Consider the following 27,190-nt stretch of genomic DNA (forward strand, 5'->3'; position numbering starts at 1 on the left):
TTTCTAAGAGACTCTTGAAAATTAAAGCATAGTAAATTCTGTAATCATATATTCTAATTGGACTTAATTGCCATCAAGAAGAATATGAGAGAATAATCTGAATGCAATAATAATAGTCTGAAAGAAAGTTATATGCATCTATATTTTAATGAGGAAAACTCTCAACTGGCAACGTAAATTAATATACATTTCTGTGTTTTTATTTTTAATAAAAAGACAACATACCCAGGTAAGAAACTTGCACATGTACCCACTGAATCTTAAATAAAAGTTGGGGAAAAAAGCCCCAAACTAGTAATTGTGGCAAAAATCGTCAATTAGCATTAAAAGTACTAGCTAGGTAAATGGATAGCAGATGTGACTTCTGCCTCTCCTCTGTTAGGAATGCAGAGTAGGATGCATTTCTCTATCTTTTGAAGTTAGACGTGGCCATATGACTTGTTTTGATGAATGACATATGAATAGAAGCAAGATGTGTCATTTATAGGCATAAATATTTCAGAACCACTGCATCCTTGTCGATTTTGTTCTTTCTCTGCCTTGGCTATGGCAAAGAGCGTGTTCATATAGATATATAGTTGCGAGTCATCATAAAGTGGAAATTTATAGATTTTGAATGAATAAGAATTTTTGTCATTGTAAGCTATTGAGATTTTTGAACTCTTTGATACTGCAGCATTATCTACCCTTTCCTGACTATTGTAATGGGGAATTTTACACTTGATTGGATAAAGATACACCAGATCTATTATTTTCTGATAACAAGGGGAAACTATACAAGAAAAATAGAACCAGACTTCAAACTATACTACAAGGCTACAGTAATCAAAACAGCATGGTACTGGTACCAAAACAGAGATATAGACCAATGGAATAGAACAGAGGTCTCGGAGGCAACACAACATATCTACAAACATCTGATCTTTGACAAACCAGAAAAAAACAAGCAATGGGGAAAGGATTCCCTGTTCAATAAATGGTGTTGGGAAAGCTGGCTAGCCATGTGCAGAAAGCAGAAACTGGACCCCTTCCTGACACCTTACACTAAAATTAACTCCCGATGGATTAAAGACTTAAACATAAGACCTAACACCATAAAAACCCTAGAAGAAAATCTAGGCAAAACCATTCAGGACATAGGTGTAGGCAAGGACTTCATGACCAAAACACCAAAAGCATTGACAACAAAAGCCAAAATAAACAAATGGGACCTAGTCAAACTCCACAGCTTCTGTACAGCAAAAGAAACAGTCATTAGAGTGAATCGGCAACCAACAGAATGGGAAAAAATTTTTGCAGTGTACCCATCTGACAAAGGGCTGATATCCAGAATTTACAAAGAACTAAAACAGATCTACAAGAAAAAAACTAACAAGCCCATTCAAAAGTGGGCAAAGGATATGAACAAACACTTTACAAAAGAAGACATACATGAGGCCAACAAACATATGAAAAAATGCTCATCATCACTGGTCATCAGAGAAATGCAAATCAAAGCAACATTGAGATACCATCTCACGCCAGTTAGAATGGCGATCACTAAAAAATCTGGAGACTACAGATGCTGGAGAGGATGTGGAGAAATAGGAACACTTTTACACTGTTGGTGGGAGTATAAATTAGTTCAACCATTGTGGAAGACAGTGTGGAGATTCCTCAAGGACCTAGAAATAGAAATTCCATTTGACCCAGCAATCCCATTACTGGGTATATATCCAAAGGATTACAAATCGTTCTACTATAAGGACATGTGCACACGAATGTTCATTGCAGCACTGTTTACAATAGCAAAGACCTGGAACCAACCCAAATGCCCATCGACGATAGACTGGATAGGGAAAATGTGGCACATATACACCATGGAATATTATGCAGCCATCAAAAATGATGAGTTAGGGTCCTTTGTAGGGACATGGATGACCTGGAAACCATCATTCTCAGCAAATTGACAGAAGAGCAGAAGATCAAACACTGCATGTTCTCACTCATAGGTGGGTGTTGAACAATGAGAACACATGGACACAGGGAGGAGAGCACTACACACTGGGGTCAGTTGTGGGGAAATAGGGGAGGGATGGTGGGGGGTGGGGAGCTGGGGAGAGATAGCAAGGGGAGAAATGCTAGATGTAGGTGAAGGGGAGGAAGGCAGCAAATCACACTGCCACGTGTGTACCTATGCAACAACTTTGCATGTTCTTCACATGTACCCCAAAGCCTAAAATGCAATAAAATAATGGGGGAAAAAAAAGAAAGAAAAATAGGTCAGAATTTTATCACACTGCATTAAATGGTCAATCTTTAAATCCACTGATGATCTAGCAACCAGGTAAGATATGTCTCCAAAGGAAGGCAGGTGTTATGAAATATACATCTATGTTGTATTCTAGCCAAAAACTCTTAATATTACTGTAACCATATCTTTAACTCTAACTTCCAGTAATAGAACATCATAGGCATAAAGGAATAGGCTGACACAGTAAATCTGAAAGGTAAAACTAATGACAAGACAATTAGCCTGGCCTTTTTAACAGATTGGTGTCATAAAAAAGAAAAAAATGTCTACATGCAAATGCTTAACCAAATGCAATGCGTTGTCGCAAATTGTATCTGATTTTGGATAAACCATTCACATAAGTGATATGGAAGATTTTAATATAAATTAAATATTAGATAATATTGAGGAATCAATAGTAATTCTGTTAGGTGTAATGACATTATTTTGAATATGTAGGGAAATGTTCTTATTGTTTAAATATTAATTCTAATATTAAAAAAATAAAATGTCACTTTAAAATATATTGGCATATTGAAAATGTCATTAAAATATCTGGGTTCCATAATTGGTAACAGAAATATTAGTTTAAAATCTATACATAAAAATTTGAAATGAGCTAAAACAAAGTTGAAAAAGACAAAAAAGATGGAGGCTTAAATGTTTTATATTTCTGTTTATAATTACATATGAATTAATTTTAAGCTAGGTTTCTAGTTTAAGGTTTTACAAATTGACAAAGCTCCTTATTTTATCCTGGATTATCTTCACATGCTTCTCCTAGTGTTTTAATCTAATCATTGTCAGACCACTGAACCAATTACTACTTAGATGAGTCAGCTCTACTGTCTGATGCTGTTTACTGCCAAGTGAAAATCAATAGAGTCAGTCATCATTATTACTTCAAAGAATGTGAATATTGACTTTGGAAACCCCCAATTTATTGGATTTTAGAACTCTTTCACACTGTCTTGGAAACTTCTTTTTTATCTCAAAGTATCTGACGCATCATGAGGTCCTATCTCCTGTCTGACTTATACCATTACTTTGGTCTCTGGTGTTGAGTGACATGGCCTTTTGTTTCCTGGAATAGGCTGTGCTGTCTCTTGCCTCAGAGACCTCAGTCATACAGACATCTCTGCTTGACTCTTTCTTCTCCCTCTGTAACTAGATAATTCTTATATGCACTTTAGAGAAAAATTAAAAACACCCCCCAGGAAAAAGTTTCCAGATGTCCCAGGCTAGTTCGGACTGCCATGATACCCGGTGTTACTCTAAACTTTCCATCAAAGCCATAGCATAGTTTGTATTTATACATACATTTTTGCGATATCTCTTTCCCGTGGACTGTCAGCCCCATGAGGAAGATAGTCATTCCTCTTTCCTTTACTGCCATATTCTCTTCAACTAATGCCGTGTCTAGCACTTAGAATGTGTTTAGTAAAAATTTACTCTGTGGAGTTTTTGAGTTTGGGGATGTGAGGCAGTATGACATAGTGAGACGCTGACAAAATATAGATTCTTATCTTGTTCATTGCTACATTCATGGACATACAGAGGTGCTGAGTAAAAATTTTTTGCAAATGAAAGGTATTAGAAAAAATAAACAGCTTTGCCTGCGAAAGGTATTGGGGAAAAAAAAACAGCTTTGCCTAAGTCCTATTTCAGCTACATACCTCTATAACCTTGATTTTCACTACTGATGGTTGCGGTTAAGTATCTATAAAATGAATTGTTTAAGGAATGACTTATAAGGATATTTTTAGCACTAAACAGCATTAAAACTAGGATTTTTAATTGTTTACCTTGCTATTGCAATCACTTCATTTGATGCTAGTAATGTGAAAAATCAACAGCACTGGATTAAGCAAATATTTATTGGACAACTATGTATTGATTTTAATTCAAATAAATATCTCAGCAAGGCTTTTGTGGAATTTGACAAGCTAATTTTTACATTTATATGAAAATGCGAAGAACAAAAATACTCAAGATATTTCTAAAGAAGAATTACATAGGGAACCAAAAACTATCATACAAATTTCTTATTTTAAAGTTCTGTGTCTAAAACAGTATTGTGTTTGTACACAGATGAACAAATAGACTGAGGAATAGAATTAAGAACCCAGAAACAAGCCTATATATCTACATAAACTTGATATATAGTGCAGCTTTATTGCATAATCATTGAGAAAGAATGGAAATCTCAATAAATTAGATTGAAAAATGAAAAGCTGTGCCCCAGCTAAATCATGACAATTATCCTCAGTATTATCAACATCATGGTAGATTAAATTAGTATGAAAAAATATATAAAGATATATAATATAAGAATATTTACTCAGAGTAGGTAGAAATTTAAGAACCTCAAAGGACTAAAAACATATATTGGTAAACTAGATTACACTGAAATGAAGAACTATTCATAAACATATAATTCAAAAAGCAAAAATAAAAGTCAAAATCTGAGAGCAGATACTTTCAATGCATGTAATTGACCAAAAATTTATAGCCAGAATATATGAATATCTGCTACAAATCAATAAGAAAAAAATCCACAAAAATGGGCAATGACTTTTAACAAGCACTTAGAAAACATACAGATATTGAGAAAACCCAATACACATATGTAAAGGCAGTCAACTTCATTAGCACCCAGAGAAAGACATAAAACTTAAACCACAATGAGGCAGGTCTTACACATATCAGACTGCAAAAAATGAAGGAACAAAACAAAATGAAATCAAGTTTGGTAGAGGATCATATCAAGGAAAATTTCCACACATATGATTTCAAGAACTAAGAACATATTAATCTACTTAGCTTATCTATCAGCACTAAAAACTAAGACTGCCTGTGTCCATAACTAATAGGAGACTCTTAGTTGTGAAGATAACACTTTAAGCTAATAAATAAAGTCACTGTTTGCTTCAAGGAATTTCTGTTTATCAATATATCCAGAAAAATAGTTTGTTCTTCTCACCTGGACAAGAAGCTTCTTTATCAAACAATCCTCCCTTCACCATGTCCATCAATTCTAAATGATTGTAATGAATTGTTATCATTGACAATCATTTTTATGACTGAAAACATCCATCATAAAACTTGATCTCAGTTACCCAAATCCTATATAAATCCAGAATGGCACCTACGGAGATACTCTATTACTAAATTCAGTCAGGATAGAGTTCTTCTTTTGTGAAGCAGGTGCAGTAAGTTCCGCCTTATCAACAGGCTATTCTAGTCTTTGGGGCATTTGCAGTCAACCATTCTAGCAATTTGGTATTACCTCGTAGCGTTAAAGTTATGTATTCCCTATGAAGCAGTAATTCCATTCCAGCTTATGTATACCAGAGAAACTTTTGTGCCAGAGACATGTAAAAAAACTACTCTTAATTGTTGGAAGCAATAAATGCCCATCAACAGTAGAACAATAGGTAAACAAATTTTGGTATATTTATGCAACAAAATGCTTTACTACAATGAAAATAAACTACTGTTACATCTATCAACATGGAGAATAAGTAGAGAAATCAGTCCCCTCTTCATTATCAATCACATTTTCTCCAACTACTCTAAAACACAAAACCCAGGTTATACATATCTTTAATGCTTATTCTTTCAAGTCAAACACACTGTTGTTCTTCTAAACTAATATTGTAACTCTTTTTCTTTTCAAATATGTCCCTAGATTTCCCTTCATAGGTGTGCACTATCTTGTTTACTGTGCTTCTCTTGGTTTCGAAGGTATATTTCATGTCCCATATTGTCACTCCTGCTTTCAAAACATATACTTGAATCGCCTTTCAAATATAGATGAGCAGCCATTTTACATTTGTGTACTTTTGAATACGGCTGCTTTCCTCTTATCATCACTAAACAGTTTCTATAAAGATTTGGATGATGAATACCTTGGACCTATTTCGGTATAAAAGAAGATATGTAAAACAGAAATATTAAGTTGTGAGACTTCTACTGTCTTCAGGTTCTGCCTGGTGGTCAATCTCCTTTATTTCTTCTTGCATGAAGATCTTGAGTAATCAATAAAAGCATTATTTTAGATTCTTGAATCTGATAGCTTTATACACACAACAGTATATCTCACAGAGTAAAAAAGCAAATCACAAAAGCATGCATACCTTCTAATTCTGTTTTAGAAACTAAAAAATGGGAAAACCTAAATAATATATTATTTAAGGATGCATATAAGGAGACAAAAATATTTAAAAATGCACACAAAGGACTCTTAGAAAACAAAACATAGAGTTATCCCTTTTATAAGGTACTGGGATGGTGATTTAGAAGAGATACCTAGGGAAGGGTCTTTTAAGGAACAGGCATTGATTGTTCTGTTTCTTTACCTGAATTGTGGTCATACGGAAGTTCAGTTTATGATCATTCTCTAAGATGTACATATGTTGTATACTTTGCTTTTGTATATATGATGCATTTTACAATTTAAAAAATAGAGTATAGTTTCATTTGTAATGGTATATATAGGTAACTACATGATATGTAGTTACATGGTATTTAATGGTATGTATTGGTAATCTGTCATTTGAATCATAAAGAACAAGTGTACTTTTTATGCTTAAATTTGATTTGTTGTGGGAATCCTATTTTCATCCTTTCTTAATTAATAATTTTTAATAATCTAAAAAATAGCTATAAGTAGGAAAGTTTTAGCCTGAGAAGAGGGTACCTATGTTGGGTATAGAATCGGAATGTATATGAATATACTCTGAGAAGACAAATGTGAAGCTGGTGAGGTAAGGACATATTGCCTCATGTTTACTTTTATGTGAAATGGTCAAGAAATCATGGTTGGAGTAGATAAGAAGACTTGCAAAGAGAGGAAGCAATCACATTGTTTTTGTTTATTCCCATACTATGCTGTAAATTGCTTTTTAGTCATTTGTTCAACAAATAATTACTGAGCAGCAACTATGAGCCAATCTCTGAAGATAACACTTAGAAACAAACAGACCTAGTCCTTGCCCTCAAGGAACTTATATTCTAGTGGAGCAAGACCAAAAAAAAAAAAAAAATCTGAAGGAAGGAAAAAGGGAAAAAAAAAAGAAAGAGGGAAGAGGGAGAAAGGAAATATAAATAAATAATAATGTTACAATTTACAAGAAGTAAAACCTTTGAAGAAAAAGATGAACGAGAAGGTATGGCTGAGGGAGGGATACTTTATATACTTTATATACCATCTCCAGGAAAGGTTTAAGAGACAAAGTGGTAAGACTTCCACCAAGATGGCCAAATAGGAAGAGCTCCAGAGCACAGTTCCCAGTGAGAGCAATGCAGGTGGTGAGTGATCTCCACATTTCCAACCAAGCTACCAGGTTCATCTCAATGGGACTGGTTGGAGAGTGGGAGAACTACAAACCACTGCTCAAGGAAATAAGAGAGGACACAAACAGATGGAGAAACATTCCATGTTCGCGGTTAGGAAGAATCAATATCGTGAAAATAGCCATACTGCCCAAAGTAATTTACAGATTCAATGCTATCCCCATCAAGCTATCATTGACCTTCTTCACAGAACTGGAAAAAACCACCTTAAACTTCATATGGAACCAAAAGAGAGCCGCACAGCCAAGTCAATTCTAAGCAAAAAGAACAAAGCTGGAGGCATCACACTACCTGACTTCAAACTATACTATAAGGCTACCATAACCAAAACAGCACGGTATTGGTACCAAAACAGAGATATAGACCAATGGAACAGAACAGAGGCCCTGGAGGCAACGTCACACATCTGTAACCATTTGATCTTTGACAAACAAGCAAGGGGGAAATGACTCTCGGTTTAATAAATGGTGTTGGGAAAACAGGCTAACCATGCACAGAAAGCTGAAACTGGACCATTCCTTTTACCTTATCCAAAAATTAACTCCAGATGGATTAAAGATTTAAACATAAGTCCTAACACCATAAAACCCTAGAAGAAAACACAGTCAATACCATTCGGGACATAGGCATCGGCATAGGCAAGGACTTCATGACTAAAACACCAGAGCATTGGCAACAAAAGCCAAAATAGACAAATTGGATTTAAATAAACTTAAGAGCTTCTGCACAGCAAAAGAGACAACAGTTAGAGTGAACCAGAAACTAACAGAATAGGGAAAAAATTTTGCAAGCTACCCATCTGACAGAGGTCTAATATCCAGAATTTACAAAGCACTAAAACAGATTTACAAGAAAAACCAAACGACCTCATCAAAAAGTGGGCAAAGGATATGAACACTTTTCAAAAGAAGACATTCGTGTGGCCAAGAAACATATGAAAAATGCTCATCATCACTGGTCATTAGAGAAATGCATGTCAAAACCATATTGAGATACCATCTCATGCCAGTTAGAATGGCAGTCATTAAAAAATCTGGAGACAACAGATACTGGAGAGGATGTGGAGAAATAGAAACTCTTTTACACTGTAGGTGGGAGTGTAAATTAGTTCAACCATTATGTAGGACAGTATAGCGATTCCTCAAGGATCTATAAATAGAAATACCATTTGATCCAGCAATCCCATTACTGGGTATATACCCAAAGGATTATAAATTGTTCTATTATAAAGACACATGCACACTTAATGTCATTTCAGCACTATTCATAATAGCAAAGACTTGGAACCAATCCAAATACCCATCAATGATAGACTGGATAAAGAAAATGTGGCATATATACACCATGGAATACCACACAACCATAAAAAAGGATGAGTTCATGTCCTTTGTAGGGACATGGATGAACCTGGAAACCATCCTTCTCAGCAAACTAACACAAGAACAGAAAACCAAACACCACATGTTCACACTCATAAATGGGTGTTGAACAATGAGAACACATGGACACAGGGAGGGGAATATCACACACTGGTGCCTATTGAGGGGTCAGGGGCTAGTGGAGCAATAGCAGTGGGTGGGGAGTTCTGGGAGGCATAACATTAGGAGAAATACCTAATGTAGGTGACGGGGGGATGGAGGCAGCAAATCACCATGGCATGTGTATACCTATGTAACAATTCAGCAGGATCTGCACATGTACTCCAGAACTTAAAGTATAATTAAAAAAGAAAAAAAATAGAGAGACAAAGTGACATTTAAATGGAGACCTGCCAGAAGCCTGGGAGTGAGCCGTATGTTTATTAAAAGGGAGAATGTTCTAGAGAAAGCTAGTAATGAGGTAAGAGGAAATAAGAAATGGAGATGAAGTCAGAGAGGGGTCACATTTGAACATTTGAGCAATGAGGTACAGGAGCCATTGGACAAATGCATCTCTTTTTTTACCCCTGACTTACATAGGACTTCTCAGTCATTTGCTGGGAATTGAGAAAGCAGTTAGTTGCCTATTGAAATGAACAATTCAGTGATGCATCTACATATTGGCTCTCTCTGTTCCTACTTAAGAGCCTTTGCAATGCTTATTGGGATACAAATTAAACCATTTGTAATTTTTCTAGTTGTCTGAATTTCCCATAAGATTTTAATTTTTTTATATCCAAAACTGTATACATCTCTTGTTAAGCACTGCATTATCATTAACTAGAACATGATATGCATATACACTCCTGTGTATTAAGCATTGATTGTGTGACAAAATAAATATATTCTTCAAATAAATAATGGGCAAGACAGTTAATGCTATTGTGAATAAAGAGAGGTTTCTATATACTGTAAATAAATATTTACAGAAAAGGCATTGTGGAATAAAATAATGATGCTTCCTGGGAATCAGAATCAATCATTTGTAATCTATGCATATCTCACAAAGTTACTTAGTTTCTTTGAAACTCAGTTTTCCTTTCTGTACAAGGAGAATAAAAATATTTTCTTCACAGGATTATTACGAGGCTAAAATGAGAGCATATATATCATCAACGAATATCAGTTCTTTTCTCCTCACTTGAATTTTTAACATGAAGGGGAAAAAAAACACCACCGAATATTGACACTTCACAATTAAGGGTGTTGATAAATTAATATAAGTGATAAACATTATCTCTCATAGTTAAATCACTTTTCTACATCATTTGTTGTCTGTCACCTTTCTCTTATTAATAGTATATTAAATGTTCTTTGTTGTGCATATATGGTTAATCTACATGAAGAATGAATCCTACTATGTAACTGAAGGAAAAAATATATAATCTAGAAAGGTTTAATGAAGTTCACATTGTTACAAAATAGCAATAACCTTTCTTGTTTTAAAATAATTTCATTATTTATTCAAGTGATCCAACATACAAATCACATTTGAAAATTTTCTATTCTGAAGTATCTCTGTTTTCTAAGATTCTCATCATTCTCTAGTTCATGCACAAACTACTTGGTCTGCTGTTTCAAGTCTTTTAGTGTATCCATTCTGGCGTATCCAACTGTCTTCACATCTTCCTTCCACTAAGTGAGGATTAGCTGAGATTACTAAACTCTACAAGCAGGTATGATGATCTATAATTTCTCGGTCTTTCTTAGTTTTATTCTTCCAAACCAGCAAGTTGGGGGTGGGGGGTAAAACACCCACTGTAAACCTTAGAAAATGTTCCTATTCAAGATTTTAAACTGAGAGGACTTTAAATATATCCAAGAAGTGATTTTTAAAATATAAAAATGTAAGTAAAAGTGTGGAGAAAATTTAGTGTATCCACCACAAAAGTGTTCACTATTCTCTGTAAACTTAAAAATAGATTACGTTTAGAATAATACTTTTGAAAAAAAACTACTGTGAGCAGAAGCTAGTTTGGTAGACAAACCAGTATGAACAAGTGAAGTAATTAGTTAACGGGTCCAACTGTTTACTAGAGAAGCTCCATGCAGGGCTTAATTCCTGTTACTTCACTGTGACTCCCAACTCCAGCAACATTAGGGGAAATATGATGCTTTATGATGTCGCTGAAATGGGGACAAAGCACCTGTCAATCAAGAGATTTTCAAAGGAAAAGAGATTCCACTTATTTAGTAAAACATGTCACAAGTCATTAATATGGCTGATCAGTGAAAGTCACTGGTAGGCATTTGGGACATATAAAGATGGACAAGAAGGGACGCTGCCTAAGTGTTGGACATTATGGAGTCAGTATTTTATCATTATTTTCAGTTATAAGATTTGTTTTGATGGACTCCAGGAAAATAACAATGTATAAATATGCATAGAGGCTTATACTCGTTCAGATTTTCCAAATGATGTATATTTTAATCTGTTTAGGTCTCTTGAAAATAGTTACATGATTTATTTTTAAAGTAAAATATTTTGATTTAATCTGCATTTGGATCCTAATAACTAGTACCAAAAGAAGCTGTACCTGTGCAGCCCATGTTGTCAATTGAAAGAATACAGTCATCTTGTGCCAACTCTTAAAACTTAAGACACAAGGTCTAGGCACTGTGATCTATTTTCTGAATGAATCTTGGAGCCAAACAGGTTGATTTTATAAGGAACTCACTGACAGGAAAACCTCCAAAAATGGCAGCATGGTTGTTCCTAGGACCCTCTGAAGGATGTGAATAAAATGAATGGTGTACCATTTCAGTAGGAGCATCTGAGTCTTCTATCTGAATCTTCTCTGAAGAAATAAGTTAATAAGAAAAGATGAAAAGGGCTGGGCGCAGTGGCTCATGTCTGTAATCCCAGGACATTGGGAGGCCAAGGCGGATGGATCACCTGAGGTCAGGGGTTAAAAAGACCAGCCTGACCAATATGGTGAAACTCTCCTGTGTACTAAAAATACAAAATTAGCCAGGCATGGTGGCATATGCCTGTACTTGGGAGGCTGAGAGAGGAGAATTGCTTGAACCCAGGAGGAGGAGATTGAAGTGAGCCAAGATCACTCCACTGCACTCCAATCTGGGCAACAGAGTGAGGCTCAAAAAAGGAAAAAAAAAAAAGGTGAAAAGGAATCACAGAATCCCTATTTATTGCCTTTGCTGTGGAAATCGGTCAGTTATGTGGATCCAATAAATACGGCATATAAACTAATTGGCAGTTGTGATTAACATTAATTAATTGATTTAGATATAATTTCTCACGATTCAAGGTAATAACAAACTAATTGTTCAAATGCTTTGTTCATTCATGTATTTTACAAACTTTTTTCATGTTTGTCACTTATTCTTAAATTATCTGGTACATATTGCTCTTTTCAAAATTATTCCAAATGTCACACATTTTTTATCCTTTCCTCCATTCTTTACACATAAAATTTGATGTTACTAATTGACACATAAAGCAACTAATGTAATATCTCTATAGACCTCTAAATATGCATCTCTGATAATTCAATCCCAAAGTCCATAAAATGCATTATTACTACCATTTCAAGCAACTAACCAAAAGTATGTATTTAATCACTGTCTCAGTCTGTTTTGCTCCAAAGAAATACTGGAGTCTGGGTGATTTATGAAGAATATAAAGTTATATTATTTATTTTGCTCATGGTTTTGCAGAATGTACAGGAAGCCTGGCACCAGCATCTGCTGCTGGTGAGAACCTCAGGCTGCTTCCACTCATGAAAAAAGGCGAAGGGTAGGTGGCAGGTACAGAGATCACACGGTGAGTGCAAACAAGAAAGCCAGCGGAGGCTGGGGAGGTGCCAGGCTATTGTTAACAACCAACTCTTATGGGAAATCACATTTCTTTGAGAATGGCACCAAGCCATTTATGAGGGATCTGCCCCCATGATCCAAACACTCCCACCTCCAACATTGGGATCAATTTCAACGTGAGGTTTGTAGAAGTCAAACAAACCAAACGATAACAACTATTAAATCAAATATCAATATCTTTGTTTTTGTCTACGTATGAGAAAGAAATGCTACGCTCTTCTAAATATGGCTGAAATAAAAATTTGAGACTTTTATTTGGTAGACCAATCACTGATAGTCATGCCATCAACCAACCATTGACAAACATATCTCAAACTAGAACATGGGAAACCAAATTGGGGCATGAGTAAATGCAGACAGCAAAGTTGAAGAATATTTAAAGAGTATAGGGCCACAATACCTGTATGCCTATTTCATTAAATTGGCAATTATAGGTTATTGGTTAAAAGCTGGGTCAAGGATGAAATGGAGAAATAGTGATAAGTATCAATGAATTAATTACCAGTTGTTCAGTAAACAAAATATTTTCAACATGAAGTTCTTGGGTGATCAATTGAATTAAAGAATTATATATCCTGCTATACACAGAGGCATGCATTCAAATGTTTCTGGCATTGACAAGAATATTAACCTTTAAAGGACAGGAAGAAACTGGTCTTAAAATATTGTGTAATTTTTACACCGCCTCATATTTTTAACGTAAATTATTCTCCAAAAATCAGTTGTGTATTAACTAGTACACATGTTTACAGAGCTCCTCACATTAGTGGGATTTCTTAACTCAGAGATTCCTTGAAGTTTCTTTCTCTTATATTTTTATTTTTATTTTTTTTGGTGAGATGGAATCTCACTCTGCCACCCAGGCTGGAGTGCAGTGGTGCAATGTTGGCTCAGCGCAACCTCTGCCTCCCAGGTTCAAGCGATTCTCCTGCCTCAGCTTCCCATTTAGCTGGGATTATGCATACCCACCACCACACCTGGCTAATTTTTGCAGTTTTAGTAGAGACAGGGTTTCAGCATATTTGCCAGGCTGGTCTCAAACCCCTGACCTTAGGTGATCTGCCCACCTTGGACTCCCAAAGTTCTGGGGTTACAGGCATGAGCCACTGCACCAGGCCGATTCCTTGAGGCTTCTAAGGCTAACCTATCTCTTTAAAGGTAAAAGGTACAACTGATGAACATTTTAGATCCAGATTGGCAAATGTATTTTTCTCATCTGACAAATCCAATCAATTTGTAGTGGTAGTCTAGGATGATATATTGAAGATGAGTGAATGCCAGGGTGAATATGGTCATTATATGCAGAGTTCCACCAGGAGGGCAAACACACACACACACACACACACACACACACACACACACACACACACGTTTAGGATTTTCCGAGGATCAATACTAATATTGATTAGCATGATTAGCACTGAAAATCAGTGCCATGAATTAGTCCATATCGTATGGGTGTGTATGTGCATGTGTGTGTGCATGTAGGAAAATGTTTTATTATAGTTCCCCCGGGGGGCCGTAAGTACTCTCTCCAGGACTCTTAAATATTAACATTAAACTCTGTCATAACAGCTTCCAAAAACTTTCCAGATTCTTCTGTATGTTGTGTTTTATTAGATTTTTTTTAAGTTATATTGCCTGGAGCTTTTAAATCTTTTTATTATACAGAAAGTTTGTTTAAACACATTTTTGGAGGGTCATTTGATCTGTCACTCTAGAGTTATTCTGTTATGCATTCACCATTCTGCCCTTTGTCTCTGTACTTCTACAGCACCTTGAGAATGGTATTATTCAAGAATGGTATGGACAGGTAGAGTCTCCTCTTCAAAGTGAGGAAAAAATGCAGAAATTAACATCGAAATTCACTTTGAACTTACTGATCCCTAAAATAATAAGCACTTATATTTAAGAGCATACAACATTCAACTATTACCAAAAATGTTACTTTATGAAATGAGATTCCACTTCCTGAATTAAACACAAAAACTTATTAAAATAATTTCATTGTGCCTTTAAAGGATTATCACACTAATTATAGGCGATGAAAAAAACTTTCCACTCTGATTTATACAAGTAATATATTTAGATTCCGTACAAAAACATGTTAAAATCAGTCTTTATGTATTTATAAGATTTTAAAAAGTATGCTCAAAGAATAGTAGCCTTCTTTTTATATCTTAATAAGTGTTAATAACAATTTATATATGGTAGTTTTTGGTGAATTAGTGAAGTATTTATTTTGATGATTAACTTCTGTTTAAAAATTGAGTCAAATTTTGACAATTACACATTGTGTAATAATTGACTTTTGAGTAATAAAAACAAAGACAGAGAAACTGATAGTATAAGGCCTGTCTTTACAAATTATATTTGTTGAGTATCATGAAAAACAATAAACCAAACCTCTCTAGGCAAGAGTCGGCACAATCCCCAATTTCAGTAATTGAAGATACTAAGTTTACGCGCTTATGAGAAAATACACACACCTATAGTATTTCCTCTTCAAAATGTAAGGGGTTGGTTTTAATATACTATTATCTCCCTTCAGTAGCTCCAACCAACAGCCTTTATTACAAAGTACAATCTTTGCACTGAAAAAACATATTTGGATTTTTCTTTTGTTTTAGCTTGTGTCATGAAAACTAAAGAGTACAGATCTCTACGGAGATATTTTGCATCTAGTAACAATAATTTGATATAGCAGAAAAATGCATTTTTTACAAAAAGCTCTAAATCAATAGCTTCAGAATTACCTCAAATTTACAAATATACAGATTAAAGAGTATCCCTAAATTTGTTTTCTCAATTAGAATATAATATGTTCACATTTTATTCAAACAATTTATCAACATTAGAGATACCTGGAAGACAGATTTGTTCATTCAGGTGAAAAATTATAGCCAGGTTTTCTAAGCATTTAAAGAACTGAACCAGGAATTCTCTTAGCCTGATTAACATTTTTGAAACTAAAAAAAAAAAGATACTTGGTCTCTTTCTTTTCCTTTTACTTTATAAAAAGCTACTGAGACATAGTTTTAAAAGCTATAGCTTAGAATGGCATGTCAAGAGAATTTATTCTACAGTTTGGTCTGCCTCTTTATTCTATAGTTAGAAAATGAGTAGATCATTTTAAGTTTTCAGTCATCATGCACCAAGAATCTTAAGTATATTATAACTTGTACAAACATGTTTTAAACATGACATTTTAAAATAATTCAGATTTATATTTCACAAGTCATGTATTTAAAATAGTACATTAGCAAATATGAATCTATTAATCAAAGTGACCAAGGTTAATAGATGTTAATATTGACAGCCAAATGCAATTAATATTAACAGAAATGGTTAACAATTAAAATTCTTTAAATTTTTAAATCATTGATGACACCATCACTAACCTTTATTCACACCACTGCAAAACTGAGTCAAAATTTATAGCTATAATGTAAAGGAAAATATAACTCTATTGCTGGAATTTAAACTATATAAAAATTACTAACTTTGATTTCCAGACTTCACACAAATATTTCCCTATTGTGAAATTTAACATCACTGTGACACTTTGTTCACGTATAAAATGGAAATCAATACCATAGTATTCCTACTACTTTTACTTTGTCATATTGTAATACCAAAATACTTTTAATCAAAGATCCTGTGTGCATATTACAAAAACAGAAAGAAATGTATATCCATTTAAAAGCAATATTTCTGAAAGCCCTATATCAATATTATATATCCTATACTATTGAAAAATAAAGATTTTTTTTTCTGAACTTAAGAAAAGTAATGAAAGGACAAATAAACTGATATTTCTTGAGGAAGCCTACAAGCAAAATTAGGTCATTTTCTGGTTTCCATGGTACCACATAGATCAGGGCATTTTTGTTTCACTAGACGTACCATTCATATTCAGAGATTTTTACATATACTATAGAGCCTTTGTGGTGCCAGATGAAAGTTACCATCTACCCCATAATATAATAGAACTTCTTCAGACACTCCATGTGCCCTATATTCACATTTTAAAATCTTTTTCTTCTAAATGTAGCTACAGTATTTTATTTGTTTAAATGCAAGTCATAAATTTTCATTGAGTGTTTATTAGCAACAGAATTTTAGCAAGAAGGTACTAATAAAATATATTAAATTCAAAAGCAAATATACAATAAATATAGGATATTACATCTGTTAAAAGTAGACTAAAGTAATGAGGAAGAAGCCATGTGGAGCTTTTTACTGAGAATAGCAAGGATCTGAAGACTGAGCATAAATGAAGTAGAAAACAAGAATTCAAAAAAACTGGTTCAAAAGTTATAATGAATGAGCAGCTGATTGGGTAAATATCCTTTTGAACATTTTCTCCTTCTTAATATATCTTTCTTGAGGAGTATATGAACCAGTCTATCTTGGGTCTTTTAGCCTGTCTCATTTTACTCTTCCTCCTCAGGACTAATCTTGTCAAGGTAACATCATCTGCATCATCAGTCATGATGGAAATTTTCTATAACCTGTGCTGCCAAATACAGTAGCCACTAGCATACATGATCACTAAGCAAGTGAATTAAGGGTAATATCACTGAGAAATTAAATTTTTACTCTTATTATATATGTGTGTGTATATATATATGTATATATATATATATACATATATTTTTTTTTTTTTTTTTTTTTTGAGATGGAGTCTTGCTCTGTCACCAGGCTGGAGTGTGGGGTGCAGTGGCACAATCTCCGCTCACTGCAACTCTGCCTCCTGGGTTCAAGCGATTCTTCCGCCTCAGCCTCCTGAGTAGCTGGGACTACAGGCTCGTGCCACCACACCCAGCTAATTTTTTTGTATTTTTAGTAGAGATGGAGTTTCACCATGTTGGTCAGGATAGTCTCAATCTCTTGACCTTGTGATCCACCCACCTTGGCCTCCCAAAGTGGTGGGATTACAGGCATGAGCCACCGCACCCGGCCTAATCTAAATATTTTTTATTTAAATCCACCTGTGACTACTGCTTACTATACATGACAATGCATTTCTAGACCCTACTTCTTTCTGAACTGCAACCTCACAGTGAGCAGCCACCTGGATGTACCTGCCTAGGTGCTCTATAGCACTACAAAACTCCACATATCCAATGTCAAAGTTATCGCTGCTTTCTCCAGATCAGCCCCTAACTGAATGAATAATTATGCAATAATATCAACTTTACCTAAGATAAAACTATTAAAATTATCTTTGACTTTTCACTCTGTTTCATGTCTCCTATATCATACAATCTGTCCTTCAATTTTAAAACTGTTTCACAAATCTGTTTTCCAAAATACATATCATTATTTTTCACACACTCTCATCTACAACCTGGTCTTTAAAGCACTGTCAAAAGAAACTAATTGATATTATCATCAAGTTAAAATTTCTTAAATTCTTCAAATGTCACCTCTCTGGTGAATTCTTCAGATCTCCTAGACGCTGTATTAGTCCATTCTGGGACTGCTATAAAGAACTAACTGAGACTGGGTAATTTATGAAGAAGAGTTTAAATTGACTCACAGTTCAACAGGCTGTGCAGGAAGCATGGCTGGAAAGCCTCAGGAAACTTACAATCATGGCTGAAGGTGAAGGGGAAGCAAGTATATCTTACCATGGGGGAGCAGGAGAGAGAGAGAGAGAGACAGGGAAGTGCCACATACTTTTAAACCATCAGATATTGTGAGAGCTCATTCACTATCATGAGAACAATAAGGGGGAAGTATATCCCCATGATTCACTCACCTCCCACCAGGTCCCTCCTGCAACATGTGGCAATTACAATTCGACTTGAGATTTGGGTGGGGACACAGAGCGAAACCATATCAGAGGCAAAAGCTCCATCTTCTTTCCTCTCATATTTTGTCTACATTACTATCATCTCTTTTGGTATAATTTATTAAAATTATTTATTTACCTTGTTTATTCTGTTAGATCTCTCCTGTGTATTAACCATTTTGATATTTCCAAGTGTCTTGCTGCATGTTTGACTTATAGTAGACTATTAGAATGCAAAGATAGCTAATAACAATTTAGGAGCTAAATAGTGATATTTTAGAAATATAACTAGAAAATTCTTAGGTGAGGAAGGAGAAATAAGCCTATTAAAAACAATGCATGACAATTTTTATTTATTAAATGATTAAGCACCTAAAATTTCCATTGGCACTTAATTCATGTTTTGGTTTAGTCAATAAAGGAATTAGTTTGGCTTCTATGATAATTTAAAAATAAACATGCTATTTTTAATGTAATTATAGGAGATAAGAAAATCTTCAACACTGATGCAGTGTGTCTTGCCCTTCAGCAATTTTATACTGTGCCACCTGACTGTCATTGAAGCCATGATGAATTATACCTATTGGCATCAATATTGAGTCTCATCCATTACTTTCTTAGGTTTCATGCTTTATATCAAAAAGACAAATGCCAAGACAAATTCAAACTTTGAAAAAAAAAAGAAACTACAGGAAAACAGTGGAAAACTACTTTCAAGGACTCACAGTTCACATTCCATGTATGAGTATGGTTTATTTATTGATTGTTTAACGTACGTCATTTGGGAGATAAGTACTCTAAGTGCCCTAACCAAACCATTATGAGATCTGTTCATGTAACAACATTGCACTCCTACCCCATAAATGTATACGAATAATAAAATAAAATAAAATAAAATATTGTTTAAATTGAGCAAAACCCTATTTATAAATTATTATCTTCCTAATATGGAGAAATTAATTTGGCATGAAATCAACTTGTAATCTATAGCAGAGTCTAGAAGGAAAAGACTTACTCATTGAAAGAGAATAATAGTTGTATTACATGTTTATATTTGTATTAGATATACATATTTATTGTATTTAATTAGGTAATATAAAATATGTGATTGTGCTATGGTGCCATATCAAATACAAACTTTTATTGGGAGAAATAAAAAGTTTCTTCAGAATTTCAATAACTTCTAGTTTCTTAAAAATGCTTTAATATTGGCATAATACTACAAATAATTGTGCTTCATAATTTTACCAAGTGTTTTTCACATTTTAGTGAAACTTGATTTTGTCATAATTGATAATTTGGAATATATACCTAGATGGGTTTTTAATTTCAAAACTGAGTGCTATTTATACGTCACACTATTATGCAGAATAGAAGCATATTATATCTGTGATATGCTGTGATACATTGATGATAATACCACTTATCATTAGTGAAAAAAGTATTCTAAGGGCCTCAACTCCTCACAAATTAAAATTTATATCCTATATGTACACACTAAATGTACTCTTACCATTGAAAATTAGTTTGGTTATGTGTTTATATTATCCATAGATATATATTTTATAGTAGCAACAAAATTCAGAAAATGCAGGTAAGGGCCTACATGAAAAATTTTAATACTAGCTTTTTTTTAATGAGTTAATAGTAATATTTAATTAAATACATACTTCATTTCTAGAGAAAATATATATATCATCTATTTCAACCTCACAGAATTCTACTGAGGAAGGGCATTATGACTGTACTTTCTTTGATGCAGAAAATATAACAAAGTTCTGCTAGATAGTATAACAATTCTGCAGCGAAGAAAAAACTAAAATCCATGATTCATATTTTCTGCTCATGTACTCTATTCATCCCCACTATTTATTTCATTTTGATTTTGATAAAATTTGACATTAAAATGAAGTATCTATGAATTACTTCCTTTTATGGTTTCTCCATTCCGCTCTTGGAGAAGTAAGACTGAACTTGTGAAGCACAATTTCATCCCGGGGCCAATGCTTCCAACATGAGTGCAAGTAGACATGATGACTAAGGAAACAGAATCAGCATTGGGTAAGTTATACCTCACCATAAAAAAAAAAAAAAAAAAAAAAAAAAACCAAAAAAAAAAACACTTTGGGAGTCCGAGGCGGGTGGATCATGAGGTCAAGGGATGGAGACCATCCTGGTCAACATGGTGAAACCCCGTCTCTACTAAAAATACAAAAAATTAGCCGGGCATGGTGGCACGTGCCTGTAATCCCAGCTACTCAGGAGGCTGAGGCAGGAGAATTGCCTGAACCCAGGAGGCGGAGGTTGCGGTGAGCCGAGATCGCGCCATTGCACTCCAGCCTGGGTAACAAGAGCGAAACTCCGTCTCAAAAAAAAAAAAAGAAAACAAAAAGCTCACAGAACTCTTGCTTCTGAACTTAAGCAGGTTTTATCTTCTCTTGGACATATAATTCTTTCCAACATCCACTTAATAAGTTAATAACTATCTGTTCAACATCAAACATATTTGAAAACACATGTGAAATACGTACCAATATCTGTGAACAAATTTGTTATGTTTTCTCTAGCGGTCTCTAATTTTCTGTCTGTTTCACACTAATTAAAACACAAGAATTGTATATGTTTGAGATGTGTTCTGTGCCCCTGTACTCCCTTCCTGACCAATTCCTGCTTCCTAACATGTTCTCAGGAGTTGAAATCCTTAAGAGTGGCCAAGATCTCAGACATCGGTTATCAGTATATGTTTTAACCTCTGAGTTGAAAAGCCTAGCGTTTTCTCTGGCTAAGGATTTCACATGCTAGACACCATCATTTCATTTTATGTCTCATGTAAACATTGGCTCAAATTATCCCTTCCACAAAAATCCATGATTTTACTGATTGCCATAAAAGCAGAACAAAATGGAGAAAAAATAACTATTTCATTGCCCTAAAATTCTGTAATGCTTTGCTTAAAAATGAATAAATAAACATAGACTCTGAAAATCTAGAATATGTGAACAAATATATATATGAATTCATTCTATATGAATTCATTTAAATATATATATTCATATATAGGTACAGGAATGTATACGAATTCATAAAAATATATGTCCATTCATGAAAGTTTATGTGTGTGTCTGTGTTTTATATATATATATATATATATATAAAATCTCTAAGTATTATAAATATACCATATGTTTATGAATGCATATGAATTCACTAAACTATATATTCATTAATGCATGTTTACGTGTGTGTGTGTGTAAAATCTCCAAGTATTAAAAATACAGCTATGATTTTGAATACTAAGGAAGTGTTAGGGGGCCACTTCTATTCTGTTACATTCAAAAAAAAAAAAAAAGAGGATGATCAAGGGAGGGAGATAGTAAAAACTAAATAAAGGAACTGGGATAGGCTTCGTGTTGGATGATTTCACCAAACATAATAAACGTATAGCTAAGATTTAGATACTTTGAGCTTAGAATAATTTTAAGTAAAATGTAATTCAATCTCCTCTTATTTTAAAGGTTTGGAAAAAAATGAATTCACACATCTCTTCAGTGTCAAAGACAGACACAGGCTCCCATCTTTCTATTCCGAGCTCATTCTATTGACATTCACTCAGTTCGCTTTACTATATTTCCTCTTTATAAAAGAAAAAAACAGCTTGGTAAAATTTCACTAATATTTAAAAATGATCTAATATAGGTAACCTACTATCATATCTTAGCCCAGTCTGTCATAAATGTGCTCACATACTTATATTAGCCTACAATTGGACAATATATAACACAAAGCCTATTTTATAGAAAAACGTTTATATTATTATTTGTATAAATTTATGAGGTAGGAGTGCAATGTTGTTAAATGAATAGATCTCATAGTGATTTGGTTAGGGCATTTAGAGTTATTCTCTACATGTTTATGTGTGTGTATATATATATGCACACATATATACATGTGTTTATACATATATATGTGTGTGTATATACATATATATGGATAATTTTAATGGTACTAAAATGCCAATATTCTTTACAAAGTCTGTCCCCAAAAGGCAGGTGAAAATAGGTTAAATATATATTTAGTAAATGTAAAAATCCATACAATGCCATGTGATGCTAGGAACGTTAAATTTATTTGTTCCATACTGTAAAACTTAATTTTCTACATACAATTAACTTACCACTATAAAAATACAGACATTTCACAACATATGATGGGGTTAGGTCCATGATAAGTTGAATATACATTTTGAAAATGAATTTAATACAGCTAACATACTGTACATCATATCTCAGCCCAGCCTATTTTAAGTGTGTTCAGACACTTATATTAGCCTACAATTGGACAAAATCTAACACAAAGCCTATCTGATAAAAAAAGTCTTGAACATCTCACATAATGTGTTGAATACTGCTCTGAAAGTGAAGAACAAAATGGTTGTATGGGTGCTTGATCTAGGATTCCTACTAAATGCATAGTGCTTTTGAACAACCACAAAGTCAAAAAATAGAAAGTTGAACCATTACAAGTTGGGGGACATCTGTATGTTAAAAATATATGTATGATTCTCATACTGTAAAAGCCTCTCTTATTATAAATGCAGTCTTTCTCATTTTAAAAGGCAGGCTTTTTTCCTGCAACTAAAAAGCACCAGGAACAAGTATTGTAACTATTTAAACAAACTACTGAAAACAGAAAAGTTCAAAGGTCCATTTTGTATTTTCTATAATCTAAAGTGAAGAGGTATATTTGAGGCTGTTATACAACTCTATTTTCAGATTAAGAAAAATAACTCATTGTTTTATTAAAAATTGATTTGCAATACAAATGATCAGTTATGTGTCTGCATGACCTTGAACAAATTGTTTATTTATTCCTTAGTAAAATAATAGAATATTCTAAAACCCTTTCTCATATATTCTAGAAATAAAAATATATGGATTTTTCTTGATTGGTTATGTTCCTTTGCTCCATCTACCAATAAAAAAGAACAAATATTCCCCACCTATTTATGAATGCACTTCTCCCCTACCTTAGTAATGGTTTCATGAAGGTTGAAAAACGGATCCATTTCTTCAACTGTTGTTGATTGTGTAGAAAAAAAGGCCTCAGAGAGAAAACTTGGACCCTGTGGCAAATCCAGAAAAAAACATTTAAAACTCTTAAACAATTTTTTTCTCAACTGTTTATTGGATTTTCTTTAAAGATTAAAAAGGATTCTAAATTGCCTTAAGGTTTCTGTTGATTGCTGGATTTCATTCTCCTGATCTAATTACACTTCACGTAATATTTATAAATTAAAATGAGTAGAATTCTATAACTCTTAACATTACATGTATTTACCAAAAAAAGTTTTCTTACAAAAAAATTGACATGTATTTTTTTTTCAAATGCAGACTTATCTGTAGACATCTTGACCATAAAAACCCGTTTCTGAAATCCCTTCTCTACTTTATATACTGTATGTTTTACAAGCTGGAGGAATGGAATGTTTTGATAAACATGATTACTGAGAAATGCCAAGACAGAGAGAGCATGATATTTTAGATACTGTCAAACTAACTTCTAAACAATAGTAATATATATTTTTGGTAGAACTGCCACATGGCTTCCTATGTTGCCAATAAAGTTGATACATTGTAACAACTTTAGTGTTCACATGGTTCAAATGTATCAGAGACACTTTAATTCATATTGTACTTTCAAATGAAGCCAAGTTTCAGAATGAAAGAAGATATGGGATGCAAATAATGTTACTATCCAAAATGATATTGTTGGAGTTACCAATTTCATATCATCATGATATGAAATGATTATGGCTTACAATATAAATATAGCTCTCTTTTTTTTTTGAAAACCTAAAGAAAACAAGTTATTTATGTAGAGCTTGGGATACAATATATGTGTACAAATGGATAGATAGATGACAGAGACAGATGATAGATGATAGATAGAATAAATAGATGATAGATAAATGGGTATGTAGATAAATAGCTAGACAATTTTCTGAAGAGTTACACAAATAAGACACATTTAACCCAATGTATGCCAACAATGATTGCAGTCAGCCAACAAGTTTATACTGAATTTTTTAGAGCCATTTATTATAGCAATCCAACAGCATTACAGAGTACTTAGGGATATATCAATAATGAAAGAGAAAGATAAAATGATGTAGTTTACAGGCCTTGAAGTTATACAGATAAAGTTGGAAACCAATGTCATTCCATTTCCCTATATATGAAATCATTCTGTGACAAGGTGACTATGAATCAACCAAGTGGCGTACGTATTAAGACTTTTTTGTCACAACATGTTTTGTGTTTCTTTCCTCATTTTGCCCACCAATCTAAAACTAATTTGTTAGAAACTCTGCCTAGTTCCAACCAGTATTTCACTTTGTATGACTCACTGAAAAAATGCATAAAAATTGGACTTAAAAATCTCATAAATGTCCTTTCTTAATTTCCCCATTTTGAGGACGTGATGAGACTCAGTGTCACAAGTTGAATTGTCTCCTTCAAAAAATTTGTTAGATTATTGTCAAAAATACATATCATAATTAAGTACTGGGGCTTAGGACTTCAAAAATATGTTTAAAATTCTAACCCCCAGTACTTCAGAATGTGACCTTATTCAGAAATATGTCATTGCAGATATAACTAGTTAAGTTACAATAAGATCACACTGGAGTAGCATGGGTCTCTAAACTAATATGACTGGTGTCCTTTCAAAAAGGGGTGAGAGACATGCACACAGGGAGAACACCCATGGGAACCTAAAGTCAGAAATCCAGGTCTTGTGTCTGCAAGCCAAGAAACACCAAAGACTGAGAGCAAAACACCAGAATCTAGGCAAGAGACGTGGGATAGATTCTCTCTGACAGCCCTTAGAAGGAACCCACTCTGACAAAACTTGGAAAAGTGAGACAATGAACAAATAAAGCAACCTCCTTGTTGTTAAGTGGCTCAGTTTGTGGTGCTTTGTTACAGAATATCTAACAAACTAATGCACTCTGTCAAGGTAGTATTCTCTCTTAATACAAAGGCCTACCAAACTTAATTTTGGTTGTCAATAAGGATTTACAGGGAGATGTTTTAAGCAGTCAACATAGACATAGGTTAAAATTTTAGTTTTACTATTAAACAACCTGAAGTATTTTTCTCTTTAAAGGAATAGTTACCTTATCTAAGAAATTTGGATAATAGCATTTTCTTCAGTGTGGTGATGTAAACAGTCCAATGCCTGTCACATAGGAGACATTATGTTAATGAAATTTTAGTGTTGCTAAAAAATAAATATCATAGGCGGGCGGATCACGAAGTCAGGAGATCAAGACCATCCTGGACAACATGGTGAAACCCTGTCTCTATTAATATACAAAAACACCAAAAAAAAAAAAATTAATCAGGTGTGGTGGCATACGCCTGTAGTCCCAGCTACTCAGGAGGGCTGAGGCAGGAGAATCACTTGAACATGGGAGATAGAGGTTGCAGTGAGCCAAGATCGTGCCACTGCACTCCAGCCTGGGTGACAGAAATAGACTCTGTCTCAAAAATAAATAAATAAATAAATAAATAAATAAATATCATAGATAAATAAATATCATAATGATGGTGCGGCAGAGTAGGAATGATGGTAACCGATATGGTTTGGCTGTGTCCCCACCCAAGTCTGATCTTGAATTTTAGCTCCCATAATCTCCACATATTGTGGGCCCAACCAGGTGGAGATAATTGAATCATGGGGGCAGTTTCCCCCATCCTGTTCTCATGATAGTGAGTTAGCTCTCATGAGATCTGATGGTTTTATAAGGGGCTTGCTCCTGCACTGGGCACTCAAAATTTGTCTCCTTGCTGCCATGTGAAGAAGGACATGATCACTTTCCCTTCTGCCATGATTATAAGTTTGCTGGAGCTTCCCAAGCCATGCAGAACTGTGAGTCAATTAAACGTTTTTCATGTATAAATTACCCAGTCTGGGGCATGTCTTCACAGCAGCGTGAGAACAGACTAATGCAGTACTATAAGCAACAAAGGCTTGTCAAGGATATCATACAGAAGGTGTCTGATTATGGTAGAATACTGAACGAAAGGAAATCATGGTCCTATGAGAAATAGTAAGCAGTTTGCATTTAGTTATGTTTATTTTTTCAAATAGAGATAATTTTGAATCTACTTTAATGAAAAGTTTGCCACGAACAATTTGCTGCATTCATTTTCATCTAATAATTAATATTTGAAATTTTCACAGGCTCTGTAGGTGGATTTACCTGCTTTTTTAGTTTGACCTATCAACTTCAGATTCATAGCACCCAAACCATTATCTCTTATCCTGATCCCTGTTTAGAGTTTATCATTTCTGCTGATCTAGGAGACCCTTGAGACACATCAAATTGTTATATTCCATTCTTGTTTGATAGAATAAATAGATTAAAAAAATTTTTAATCTGCATATTTGAACACTTCTCTAAATATTTCATTAAGTTAAATGTTTATATATATATATATA

General features: G+C 33.9%; 1 protein-coding gene across 8 annotated transcripts in view; it reads right to left on the reverse strand.

Annotated features, from left to right (window-relative positions):
* Positions 1-27,190, reverse strand: part of NAALADL2 (N-acetylated alpha-linked acidic dipeptidase like 2) — a 1,348,438-nt gene that overhangs the window by 140,537 nt on the left and 1,180,711 nt on the right. For 7 of the 8 annotated variants that reach the window (XM_032258245.1, XM_032258244.1, XM_032258247.1 and 4 more), the window contains one exon: positions 23,712-23,807. The exons of the other annotated variant lie outside the window; for it this stretch is intronic. In XM_032258245.1, the coding sequence (XP_032114136.1) occupies positions 23,712-23,807 (96 nt within the window). The remainder of the gene's footprint in view (positions 1-23,711; positions 23,808-27,190) is intronic. 8 annotated transcript variants of the gene reach the window in all.

This window comes from Sapajus apella, unplaced genomic scaffold (assembly GCF_009761245.1).
Source record: "Sapajus apella isolate SASKATOON/1434 unplaced genomic scaffold, GSC_monkey_1.0 scaffold101, whole genome shotgun sequence".
In the NCBI taxonomy this organism is placed as follows: Eukaryota; Metazoa; Chordata; class Mammalia; order Primates; family Cebidae; genus Sapajus; species Sapajus apella.